The sequence below is a fragment of the Microcebus murinus genome, chromosome 8 (assembly GCF_040939455.1).
Source record: "Microcebus murinus isolate Inina chromosome 8, M.murinus_Inina_mat1.0, whole genome shotgun sequence".
NCBI lineage: Eukaryota > Metazoa > Chordata > Mammalia > Primates > Cheirogaleidae > Microcebus > Microcebus murinus.
Window position 1 is genome coordinate 18311791 of NC_134111.1, and position 13825 is coordinate 18325615.

A 13825-nucleotide genomic window follows, 5' to 3' on the forward strand; every position below is an offset into this window, starting at 1 on the left:
ACTTTGTTCTTTTTCAAGATTATTTTAGCTATTCTGGGTCTCTGGTATCTCCATATGAATTTTATAATCAGCTGGTCAGTTTCTGCAAAAAGAAGGAAGCTGAGATTTTTATAGGAATTGCGTTTGATCTGTAAACAAATTTGTGGAGTACTGCCATCTTCACAATAATCTGTCTGAAGGAATAGTGGCCTTTTGTAAGATTGTGTAGCATATTTGAATACCTATGAAATGTTAATGTTCTTGTTTCACAATACTATGTGAAAGCTTTTGGAGTTTTTTTTTTAATTTAAGAGACAGGGTCTCACTATTTTACCCACACTGTCCTCAACCTCATGGGCTCAAGTGATCCTCCTGCCTCAGCTTCCCAAGTAGCTGGTGCTGAGAGTAGCGTTTTTGAGTATTTATTATGGACTGGTAGGAGCTATGTCTATTTAAGGGAAAATAGAGCCTTAACTCTGAAATGCTAAGTATGCTTAAACTATAAGTTGAGGCCAGGCATGGTGGCTCACACCTGTAATCCTAGCACTCTGGGAGGCTGAGGCAGGTGGATTGCTCAAGGTCAGGAGTTCAAAACCAGCCTGAGCAAGAGCGAGACCCCATCTCTACTAAAAATAGAAAGAAATTAATTGGCCAACTAAAAATATATAGAAAAAATTAGCCAGGCATGGTGGCACGTGCCTGTAGTCCCAGCTACTTGGGAAGCTGAGGCAGAAGGATTGCTTGAGCCTAGGACTTTGAGGTTGCTGTGAGCTAGGCTGACGCCACGGCACTCTAGCCATGGCAACATATATTTCATTTTAGAAATATTCATAATGCCCAAGAACTTCCCAATAATTTTTTAAATTCCAGATTATGTTCATATCAAACATTTATTACATTGTTTAAATTACATTACATTGTAAATTACATTACATTGTTTAAATATATGTAGTTACTCTATGGAAATCAAGTCTTATTCTCGTAATCAGTACTGCTTTTCAACAATACTGAATACTACTTTATAGTATTCAGGCTGAATAGTATTTTCCAGCCTTTATTAAGCTAGCTATCTTTCAAATGTAATTAGGTGTCTCAAATAACATCCAGCCTGAAGACTTTTTAAATTGATAATTTCCTATTAACAAATGGATATTTTGACTTACTCCACTTTCTTCCTTGTTGACTATACCTCCCTTGTCTTCACTCACATCTACGTTCTACTATTTCCTTTTTTTATTCTAAGACCTTCTTTGTGTGAGCTTTTACTGAGGTTATATAACTACCACTTTCCCTAAACTATAGCCTTAGCAAGTAATTCCCAAATTTTGATCTGTGGATAACTAGAGCTTACTGGATATGTATTATTGAAGCCTTTTCAAGGCACTGAAAATAGTGATCCTAGTCTTACAGGCTGGGTGGGGACATGTTTGGGGCAATTAAGGGACAGGAGAGAAATGGTTTCACTTGCCAATAGGACCTAATGATGAAACACTAGAACAGATTAGAATGAGCCTGTTGATAATCTATTAGCAAATAAAAAGTAAATCTGGAAGCCTTTTCTTTGCTACTGTTAGAACTTTTCTGGATTAGGAGATTTAAAATTGAAGAGTACTCATCTATAGTTCTTAAATACAAATGTGCATACAATATAAGTACAAGATTAATTGTTGAAAGAATAAGTACTGTAACAGCAAACTGGACCAGGAAACAAACTGAGAGCCATACGAGAGTACTGCGAAACAGGCTTTTTTATGCCAGGCAGGTTCAGAGGGGTCTCGTCTCCAAATTCTGAGCAAAATGGGGTCTAAGCAAGGTGATTTTTATAAGTTACAGAAGCAAATGGTTACAAAGTCTGCACAAGACTGTGGTCTAGTCATATGTTACTCTATAGTTGCTTAGTAATGCTAGTTTGCAGTTATGCTACTGTTAGGGAGTGGAAAAATTCTCCCTTACATTCCCCCCCTTGATGGCCCTAAATGTGCTATGACTATCGTTGGAGGGCTATGATGCAGGTTGTGGCCCTTCAGGTGACTGTAGTTTCTATAAACTTAATGATCTGGCTGAGAATGCAGGGCCCTATAGTGACAAGAAAGAGAATGGTTATGAGGGGACCAGCGAGTGGGAGTAACCAGGAAGACCATTGTCCCAGGTTGAATCCTAACCCTCAGTTTTGGCTTTCTTGTCTTTTTCGTTGGACTCTTTCTCTTACTATCCCTGATTGGTTGACATAATAACAACACTCCCCCAGGAATACACAGGTTCCCCCTTTTCAGCGGTGAGGAGATCTAGAGCTCTCTGGTTTTGAGGGTCACTGCTGCTGAGGAGTTTAGTTGGGTCTGGAGGGTAGCCATGGAGTCTGCTATTTGTTCTACGTCATCTGCCAGTTCCCAGGATAGTTTTTGGTAAATATGTAGTGAGGTCCCTAATCTCCCAAATCCGGCTCCCATGCTCATCAGAATACCTGCTCCTGCAAGGAGTGGGATGAGCAAAGGGGCTACGTGTTTCTTTCGGACATTTAGGGGAGAGTTTAAGGCTGATTTGATTTGGGAAGTATTGTGGATTGAAACATCTGGGATCAAGAATATTTGGGTACAAACCCCAGTCCAACTGTCCAGGAGACAGATATATAAAGTTTTACCACATAGGAAGAACGTGCCTTCTCGGGGACAGAGAATATTGGAACTGCAGGTATGATTTTTATTGCATAGATTGCCTGGGAGAGTCCCTAGAGGCTTGCTCCCTCATTTGCTGAGGAGGCAAGTGACATTAAATGATCTGTCCAGATGTATGTCAGATGTCACCACTGGTCCAACTAGGACAGTTTTGTTGGGTTCTGGCGCAGGGGCTCTCCAACCTGTGGGTATTGGAATCCCCAGGCATAGTTGCCTATTGAGGGGTAAGCAAATCCAACATTGGGTCTGATTAGGTAATGCCTTAAGTGTGCTAATAACAATCCGGGCTATCTCTTGGTGGGACTTGGCAGAGTCTTGGAAGGCGGGGAAATTGGCCTTTCGGGTGCCTGCCCCCTGATTTGCATCCTGTTTTTGTCTCCCTGTCTTCCCCACAAGCATTTCCTATTAAACACCCTTCCCAGTATTTTTTGTGCTATGAATACATTTTTGTAGGCCCATGACACATTCTGGCCTAGGAACTGTTTGAGCCTGGATCTCATAAGACCCATAAGGCCCTGTTTCCAGGTCATCAGTCCTCCTTACATATCTGCTACAAGAAGGGGAACATGGGTTTTGAATATTTATGTATGTGAGTAAGGAAACCAATGTTAAGAGTTTTAGTGGCATCTTGTATCAATGACCTGTATCCCGTATTATGTTGATTGTCTATAGGAATATCCAAATTAGAAATAGGAGCCCCGCTATAGCCCAATACAATATGACAAAACATAGTCTTTTACCCATCCCCCAGTCTTGTAGAGGCTATGGAGTAAAGTCCAATGCCCAGTAGTAGGGCCAATAGTCCTGATAAGCCAATGGGGATAGAGGAAGTCAGTCCAGTCATTCAGGATTGGGTGTAGTCATCAGGTCACTGTGTCGGAGGCAGATCTTTAGTGGGTCCTTTGGGTCCTGCTTTGCCGTTCAGGTGCCACGGTCCTCTTCAGATGATGCTCTTTTGACTCGGGTGTGGTAGACCCAGGGAGTTATTCCTGCAACCTTAACAGCAGTGGGTGTGGTTAAGACTGCAGTGTGGGGGCCTGTCCGAGTGGTCTCAAGTGGCGTCCTTTTCCAATCTTTAACCCATACAGAATCTCCTGGGTGATGGGATTGGACAGGGTACTCCATTGCTATGAGTGTTCTTTCTATAACTTTGTGATGAATTCTGTTCAGAACCTTGGACAAGGAAACAAGCTGAGCTTGTAGAGTATCTTCTCCTATTTGGGTAATATTTCCCTTAAGCAGCGTAATTATGGGTGGGAGCCTTCCATAAAGAATCTCAAAGGGTGAATATCCTGATGGCCCTGGGCTACGTTTGACTCTGAGTAGAGCCAGGCTAAGTAAGTCCACCCAAGCTAGCCCAGTTTCCTGGCACATCTTTGCCAGGGTGTTTTTAAGGCTGGTTCATACACTCTAGTCTCCCTGCAATTTGGAGTCTATATGCCATATGGAGCTTCCAGTTAATCCCCAATGCCTTTGTTAAAGTCTGTGTGATGTCTGCCGTAAAGCTTGACCCATTGTCACTGCCTATTGAAAGTGGCAGCCCGTAGCGGGGAAGAATTTCCCTTAGAAGCACCTTTATTACTTCCCTTGCCATTTCAGTTCCCCATCCCGAGAAGGTGCATATCATTACTAACAGGTATTTCACTCCTTTGCATGGTTTTAGCTCAGCAAAGTCCACTTCTGTATCTTCAAAGGGAGATGTTCCAACGTTTTGGATGCTTGGGGCCAGCCTAGGCCGAGTGGCTGCATTACTTACGGCACACACTTGGCAGCGGGCACAGATGGTTGCTGTGATGGACAGAAGCTTAGGAATGTAGTAGTACTGTACTGGCCAAGCAGATTGGTAAGGGCCGTTTTTCCCAGGTGGGTAAGGACATGGTAATTAGAGATAATTGTGTAGGCCAGCCTTTCTGGTATGACGACCCCGCCATCTGGCAGACTCCACCATCCTGACTTAGTCTTTTGAGACATCTCTTTTTTCCATCTTTCTTCTCCTTCCTACTTTCCTTCCTTCTTTTTCATTTTCCCCTCTCTCCTCCTTTCTGTCTCCTCATTCTATACTTTCTCTTTTCTACACTTTCTCTCTCTCCTCTTTCCTTCTTTCTCTTTATTCTTTCTTTCTCTCTCCTTATTTCGGTGATTTTAGAGTCTAGGTATGTGACGACCTGTTGGCAAATTTGTGCCTTTTTCATGAGACCTTATACCCCTTTTCTCACAGGAGTAGGGCTCCTGTTGCTTCCATGCACTCCTCTTGGGTTATGGGTGCTAGGAGGAGATCATCTACATATTGTAACAGAGTACAGTTGAGCTTCCCCCGTGGGAACGACTCTAGATCTGTTGTCAGTGCTTCCCCAAAGATCATCGGGGAGTTCTTGAAACCTGTGGCAGCCTGGTCCTGCCTCTTCCTTCTGGAACCTGCATCTTCCCATTCGAAAGCAAAGAGGGCTGGCTCTACGGGGCCATCCGGATCTTTCAGGTCCAGGCAACTGAGCCACTTGGCACCCCCAGGGATGTGGCTCAGGAGTGTGTAGGAGTTTGGCACTGCAGGATGGAGAGTGACCATGGCTTCATTTACTGTCCAGAAGTTTCATCAGATTTCTTTACCGAGAGCAGCGAGGTATTCCATGGGGACTGGCACTCTCAGGATGCCTTACTGAAGAAGTTTGTCTAGGTGAGCTTGGATCCCCTTCTGTGCTTCTCTAGGGATAGGATATTGCCTTTTGCAGACGGGCTGTGCTCCGGGTTTTAGCTCAACTATGACTGGAGCCCTTCCAAATGCTAGTCCAGGGGGGGTTGTCTACTGCCCATACTGTTGGGAAGTTATGCCAAAACTCGGAGGGGTTTTCTCCTTTGACACCCTAAATGTGGCCATTAGTGTAAGAATTCTGCAGGCCCAATGGCCTGTAGCTGTGCCCACGAACCCTACAGCTGCATGCCTGGCGGCCATGGAGGCATAACTCCATTTCCCTGGGGATGGTGACTGCCATTATCAAGGACTGTAGGGCTGCCAATGACAGGTCTGTGCCACCTTCAGGACGAAAGGTCTGGGCCCCCAATTTGTGCAGGAGGTCCTGTCCCAATAAGGGAACTGGGCAGTCTAGGAGATAGAGAAATTCGTGTGTCACTTGGTGTCCCCCAAGCTGGCATGATGATCGAGCCTGGCAGAAAGGCCTAGCCACCTAGGTAGTCATTACTGAGTGTTTGGCTCCCGTTTCTACCATGAAAGTCACTGGCTGCCCCCCACACACATACACATCTGTTGTGACTATGGGCTCCCTGGGGCCAAGGTAAGAGAGCCAGGTCGGTCCTCTTCTGTTTTTATTCCTGTGAAGCCGATAAAGTCCTGTGTCTCTGGTTCTATTGAGAACTGTTCGCTGGGCCTATGCTTCAGGGTCCAAGACACCTGCTGGTACATTATCTTGCACCCATCTCCAAGCTCTGGTGGTGATCTGACGTGGCTCCTAGGTGTTGAACAGGGTCAGGAGATCTGCCGACAGTACCCCCAAGTGGGTTGGTGGGTCTGGCAGATGCTTTCCAGTAGGTCTATCTTGGCCTGGGGCTTCTCTGAGTATGAAAGAATGTGCTGCTTCCAGTTTAAGCGATTGGTGGTAGAGATGGGCTGATAGTATAATGCTGGTGGCCCTGGCTGTACTGACCCATCTTCAGCTGGGCAGGGCTGGCTACGGACCTCACAGATTGGCAGTTGTAGGTCTGGGCCATGGTTTTGGGTGTAGCTACCGGAGTTGCTTCCACAGTGTCATCAGGCCTTGGGCGAGTGGATACTGGCGGTGGCAGGCTGTCTGGTGCCGACGGAGGCCTTGATGGTGGACTTTTAACATTATAGGGAGGTGGCAGGAAGAATTCTTCATCGGATGGGCCCTGGTGTACAGGCTTGGGCCCCAGATCAGAGAACTTTCTAGGCTGCTGAGCAAAGAGCACCCTACTCTGTCCCTTTTTTGAGCAGAACCAGACCCAGAGTCACAGGGTTCAAGTAATTCCCAGCCAAGAATCTATGGGAACTGATATGGGTGTCCAGGGGTGCCAATAACCTGGTTTCAGACAGCCCAAACAGTGGGAACATCGAGAGATCCTGTACTAGGCCATCCTACCCCAAAAGTGGGCCACTCTAACTTGCAGAGTGCCTGTGTGCCTGGAGACGCCCTGCGCTCATTTTAACTCCATAATCGTTGGAGAATCCCCTTTTAAATTTTTGATTATACATCTGAGAACAGTTGGTTTAGACTCAGACACACCCCCCCCATAATGTTCCTGCTGATCGGTGTCGCACAGGGTGGGGTAACTTTCAGTTGTTCGCCTGGCTGCACCCCTTGCAGGGATTTAAGGCATGTCTTGGCTAAGGTGCTCCCGTATAAACCCCGGGCCAGGTCACTTTCCTTTCGGAAGAGTGAGTCACCGTTATGCCCTACTACGCTGCCACAGACCCACAGGTAGAGACCCAGTCAGACTCCGTAGCTTTCGCCGTGGAGCCATACACTCTCACACACACATAGGCCAAGCCAAGAGGTTATTACATCTCACCCCCCACCCACGGGGAATCCTATAACCTTTTCAGGAGGTGATCAGTCTCCTCTTCCCTCCAAGAAGGCTTCTAGCCTTCCTTTAAAGGAAGTCTGGCCTTCCTGCGGTTCAGATGGTTGTTTCTGGTTCCTGGTTGCACGTACTCTCTCGGTTCTAGGAGCAGTAGTCGGCAAGAGCCCCTTCCAGCGAAGAGGAGAGCGTCCCCATTCGGGACCTTGGTGCACCTAGATCCTCACCAGTAGTCAGGGTCAGCCAGCAGGCGAATGGTGGCCCTGACAGCCAGTGCTATCGGGTTTCCAGGTCAGGGAACCAAATGTTACAGCAAACTGGACTGGGAAACAAACCAAGAAGAGCCACACAAGAGTACTGCAAAACAGGATTTTATTACACTGGCGGGCTCAAAGGAGTCTCGCCTCCAAATTCTGAGCAAATGGAGTCTAAGCATGGTGGCTTTTATAGGTTACAGAAGCAAATGGTTACAAAGTCTACACAAGGCGCAAGACCGACCAGGTGTTACTCTGTAGTTGCTTAGTCATGCTATTTTGCACTCATACACAAGATTGAAATCTGGTCAAAGGTCACTCTTTAGTTGCTTAGTCATGCTAGTTTGCAGTTATGCTACTGTTAGGAAGGGAGTGGAAAAATTCTCCCTTACAGTACCAGAATGATTCATTTGAAACTGATTGATACAGCCATCTTTGATGACTTAGAAATTACCCAGGCTTTTTGTTAATTCTGCCTGACCTTGCTTCCAGCAGCAGAGATTAAAGAATGTCAGCAGTAAAGGCATCATGAGCAGAGAGGGAGAAAGTAGCCAGGAATGGACAGGAGGAGAAAAAATGGAAAAGGAAGGGTGTTAGATCAAGACGTAGGAATGGAAACACGAAGGAATAGAAAAGGAGAAGGGAAGAAAGGAATACAGGTATAAATCACTAAAGTAATGTCAGGTATCATATTATAATTTCAAGGTTTGAATATGCATAGGACTGCAGCAGAACCTTTAAAGATTTGAGTGTAACCATGGAAGGTATACAAGAAAGGGAATTTTTAAAATAACCTTGTTAAATTACTTTTAAAATTTAAGATCACTAACAGTACACAGTTGTTTTAATTCTTCAACATAGTAGCAATAATATTTGAGTCATTACTATGGGGCACTTTTTAAGTGCTTTACATATATATTGGTTCATTTAATCCTCACGACAACTTTGTAAAGCAGGTGCTATTTCTCCCATTTTACAGATGCGGAAACTGAGCCAGAAAGAAATAATTAATTTGCCTAGGCTAGTCAGATAGCAGAGCCAGGATTCCACTGAGGCAGTGTGACTACTGTGCTACAGCTGGCTTCATCACTTCTACTTCCCCCCTCCATGATTTGTATGGTATTTTTCTGTAGAAATTTGTCTTGTTTTGTGAATGTTACATTCCCTTGAAATAGTTACACATCTGCTAGAGTGACAGAGTATGAACACTGTTTAAAAATCAATTTCCCTTTACTTTTATTCCCTTTAGTTATAGTAATTTGAAAAAGTTTATTAAAACTAGAGTCTAAAACATAAAAATAGTGTATGGTCCTTGACCCCAGTGAGCTGAATCTCAGTTTGTGATTGTTTGGTCACTCAAACCAAACTATCTATATTCCTCCAGTAATACTGGTATGAATTCTTTGGCTTTGAACCAAGCTTACATGTGCCAACGAATGTTTAGTGCCTTCAAAAGCATGGTCTCCTTTAAAAGCTGCTGACCAACTAGTAATATTTCTGTTATCCTTTAAAACATTTGGAATTCTTTTAAGCCACACAACAAAATCAACCTTCCATACAAAAAGCAATAGTATCTAGTTTGATCAACTTCCTTAGCCTTAAAATTAAAGCCTCACATGGATATTCACAAAGTATCTGAAAAGGTATTTTGTTTGTTTTGTTTTACAGCCCTAATGAAGTAAAATGTTTGCAGGCTATAGAGGAGGAAATGTAAATGGAGTTAGTGGATTTCACTAGGAACTTTGGAAGAGTGTTGAATATTAGTGTTGTACTAGAAGAGGATGAGAATCAAACCCTGTTTAGGGGGAACAGAAAGACTGCTGTGAGAAGTGGGGGTAAATAAACCAGGAATCTGATACCCTGAAGATCACTGCTTGGCTCCCTGGATACTTTTTAAATTATTTATAGAATTTTAGAATCATTAGCACGGGTTCTTTGTTTCCTTTGAGATTGTCTTCTAAGGAGAAAAAGATGTGTAGTTTGAAAGTAATTCTTGATATTGATTGAGGCTTACAGTTACCACTAGTAATACAAGTTTGAAGAGGATGGACTGCGACTGTGAATCCCTATGAGATTTTTACCAAGAAAGTTAATTGGAGACTTCTATAAGTATCTTTTAGGCAGGTAAAAAAAATTCTGGCAGTTAGGAAAGAAGTTTAAGGATTTAATTCAGTCTAACTTGACTTATGGCTTGAAGTTGTGTTGCTTCACTCTGACACACAGTTTTAGCATTTGAAGGCTAGATTAGTCATTCCTCTCTTAGACTTGAATAAGATAATAAATGAGAACTTGTGGGAACCTGAGTGTCTTCGTTTTATTGAGTGTTTCTTGAATTTCTTATGTTGGCATTGGCTCTTAGATTTTTATTGTGGTATTTGGAATGCTTTGAATTTAATATGGGTGCCTTTGTATATTAATCTACATCTCATTCATTCAACAAACATTGAATGGCAGCCATACAGTACTAGAGATACTGGGAACACAAATGAATAATTCTGTGTTCAAGCTGCTTCCATATTAAGCTACTCTTTTAAGTATCCTTAATTTTTCTGATCTTTTCATTGTTGTAATTTTAATTTTATAAGGAGGAAATAAGTTGAAATTATTCAGTCCTTTTAAGGTAACATATTTCTGGTTTTGGGGAACCAAACTGACTTGATTTTATGAGTTTTTATACAGCAAGATGAAAACCTTTTAAAGTCATCTGTAAATGCAGTTGGACCAGAGAAGGTCCCTTTCAGATCCAGTGATTAAATTTCATGTTAGATTTTAAATGCTCTCAGGGGAAAGGATCTACCTTCCTGTATCAGAAATTTTCTCCTTGTGTTAACCGCCCAAATCCTGTGGTGACGTGTTTGTCTGCCTCATGTTTTAAATTGTTTCTGTGGTGATTGATGACCCAACCCCCAAGATATAGTGAGGCTCAAGTGTTCATTTCTTGAAAAATAGGTACTTGAATCTTGACATTCAGAAACTACCTTTCATGAGAATCTTCTTGTATATAATCATAAAACATTATTTGAGTTTAAATATGCCTATTTACCAAATCTGCAATTCTCTGGTATATTACTAACTGGATAAATACTTATTCAAAATTGATTGTCTTAGTTAACGTCTTTGTGGTACTGTGTTCTTGTACTTCTATCCCAAGGACCTAACTTACTGAACTAAAAAAAAAATTTGCTAATTTCTGGATCTCCAATTGGCAAGGTTTCTACCGTATTGGTTCATATTGCGTGTTTATACTCTAGTTTTATGGCTGCTTTTGTTATTGCTGTAGTGAAGTGATAGAGATATTAGCTAGCAGTTTCATGTTCAGAATCCTCTTCTCTTTATTTTACCCTGTTAGATCTTTTTTCTGTCCCTTAAACAAGATAGTGTAGCAGTTAGCCACATAATGAATCATTGCTTGATTTAGAACATGAGAAAGTGGTGACTCTTTGGCTAAAAAAAGGGAGTTCAGTGGATATACTTTGCCCACTTTTCATCTTTTTTTTTTTTAAAGCTATGGCATCATCATTTTGCTTGAGTTATTTTTTATATTTTGCCTCCACAATGCCAAAATACTATTTAAACTTTCTTGTTTAGCATTTTTAGTGTAAGTCTTTTTCCTTTTCCTCTTTGCTGTTCTACTTGCAAACAAGTAAAATATTTTATAAACTGGGCAAATGAGTTCTTGATTTAATGTAATCTTAAAACATTATTTGAATTTAAATATGCCTATTTAAACTCAGTGATTAGTGAATAACTTATTAAAACTCTTACATCAATCTTGTCGTGGCCCAACTCACGATACATACATGTTAATATTGCTTTCCTTCCTTGCACGCCTCCCCCCTTAGAAAGTAGAGGGTTTTTCCAAAATGTATTTGTTTTTAAATCACCAGATTTTTGTCTTTTCTGCAGATAATATCACCTACCGCATTATTTTTGGCTGCGAAAGTAGAAGAACAGGCTCGGAAACTTGAACATGTTATCAAAGTAGCACATGCTTGTCTTCATCCTCTAGAGCCACTGCTGGATACTAAATGTGATGTATGTAAAAATTGGGATCTTGGTTTTTCTTTGTAAATTTGAAACATTTTCATAATACAAACCTAATAAAAATATAGTTCAGTTAGTGTTGCCTTCCAAATGGGGCTTATTTTTATTACCATTTAGCAGTGTAATACCAGGAAGCAATCTTGCAGAAACATTTCATGTATGTTCATGAATTTGGATGTCATTCTGAATAATGCAAAGCTTTGATTCAAAGGTACTTTTAAGTGTTTTGCATTTTTGTTGTTTATTCTCACAGTAAACCTGTTGTATATGTACAGGGTAAGTTATATCACCTCCATTGGTAGGCATCATTGAGACTAGAAGATAAGTAACTCTTAAAACATCAGCAGATGAAAGTATAGAAAAATGCTGGATTTACCTCTAGACCAGTACACGTCATACTATCTGTCTCTCTAATACATAAAAATATATTTTACTATGCTTTGATAAGGAGCATTGTTTTTTAAGTATTTTAATTTTCCTAAAGAGTAATGCTGGCTTCCAAACAACTTCTTTATCATCAAGATTTTAATAGACCTTATTTGAAAGAACCACTGAAAAATTTTCTGACATCTTAAAATGAAAGTTAGAATTATGGGCCTTTAAAATCATTTTTCTAGCATTCTTGTTATAGGTAAGTTACTTAATCAGGAGCCTTATCCCACTGAATGACCACTAGACTATATTAATTCAGCTTGATTTAAAGTCCAGGTTAGTTTAAGCTTTGATCGAAGTGTATCTTTATTAATGACAAGTTTTATAGATGTTGGCTTCAAAGGAGTAAAATATTAATATAGACATTAAGCAGTAAGGAATTTATTATTCAAAGATAGTTCTTATAGTTTCTATTAACTTTACAAATTCAGAGTTATTTCTTGTGAGTACTTGGGATATTGTTCAAATAATGGAAATCTATGTTTTAAAAATCAGCTAAGTGCTTTTTTTAAATAGGGCATAAATAAAATTAAAGTTGCTTTCACTCTCTGGGTTTAGCAATATGTCCTTACAGAAATGAATATTTATATGTAGTAATTATTTTCTTATCACCTTGGTCAATTGTCATGATCTAAGGGAGGGCAGGAAATTTTTTGTATCCTTTATTCCTGGAGAAATTGTCATAGGGGAATAATTTCTTGAAATTGAAGGAGAAAATTCTCTAATGTTTATGTCCCAAGGGTACATGATAACATTATTTTAGCATTTTATAATTGAAAATTTTTTCTTTTATCTAGAGATTGGAGGATTGAGGGGGGGCGGTTCCCTAAGAAGGAGGGGAAGTTAATTCTAAAATTAACTCACTGACTTACTGTGACTTTCAAGGAATTACCACATGAAATATTCTAGAGTGAGTTTGTAAGCCTTTTTTACTTAACACATTGCCACACTAGAAAAAAAAAATTTTTTCCTTGGGGCCCCAGTATTTTATTACAAAAATAGAATAAAAATTTCAAAAACAAAATGACTCTTTTTAATTTAATGAAAATTGAAATGTAGTGACTTCTATTCATTTAATCCATGTTTTTAAAATTAATTTCTCAATATTAATTGTAACAATAAGCAATCAACAAGTAAGATTTTCATGAGTCAACTGCAGGGTTTTGCCCAGAGTTTGCTTCACAAAGCCCTGGGCTCAAAACTACCAAGAGTTAATAAATACAACTCACATAGCAGTTAATATGTTAAAGGCAAGTTTGAGTTTGATGTTCTTACTTGATATGGTGCTTCTTGTCCTTAATGTGTCTTGAAGCACCAATGCCCAGTTAAAGTGTGACTTTACAGACTACATAAATACCCTTTTTAAAATTAATCTGCCTCCTTTCATATTTAGAATTATTTTTTTTTTTTTTTTTTTTTGAGACAGAGTCTCACTTTGTTGCCCAGGCTAGAGTGAGTGCCATGGCGTCAGCCTAGCTCACAGCAACCTCAAACTCCTGGGCTCAAGCGATCCTCCTGCCTCAGCCTCCCGAGTAGCTGGGACTACAGGCATGTGCCACCATGCCCGGCTAATTTTTTATATATATATTAGTTGGCCAATTAATTTCTTTCTATTTATAGTAGAGACGGGGTCTCGCTCTTGCTCAGGCTGGTTTTGAACTCCTGACCTTGAGCAATCCGCCCGCCTCGGCCTCCCAAGAGCTAGGATTACAGGCGTGAGCCACAGCGCCCGGCCTAGAATTATTTTGTTTTTATTTTTTTGCTCTATTTACATTTCGTGTTATAGAAAGTATTTCAATTTAGACTTGTCACAGAAGACTTGTCTCTCTTACCCTCACTTTATTTTTCCCATATTTCCAAATACTATGATTCTTTTGTAATCAATCTGTAATTCTC

At 40.8% G+C, this 13825-nt stretch overlaps 1 protein-coding gene across 5 annotated transcripts in view; it reads left to right on the forward strand.

The window, feature by feature from the left end:
• CCNT2 (cyclin T2) overlaps positions 1–13825 on the forward strand; it is a 55596-nt gene that overhangs the window by 19306 nt on the left and 22465 nt on the right. For all 5 annotated transcript variants that reach the window (XR_001147779.2, XM_012740096.2, XM_012740097.2 and 2 more), the window contains exon 3: positions 11360–11488. Coding sequence is in view for 2 of the 5 variants with exons in the window: in XM_012740096.2 (XP_012595550.1) it covers positions 11360–11488 (129 nt within the window). In the remaining 3 variants the exon portion in view is untranslated. The remainder of the gene's footprint in view (positions 1–11359; positions 11489–13825) is intronic.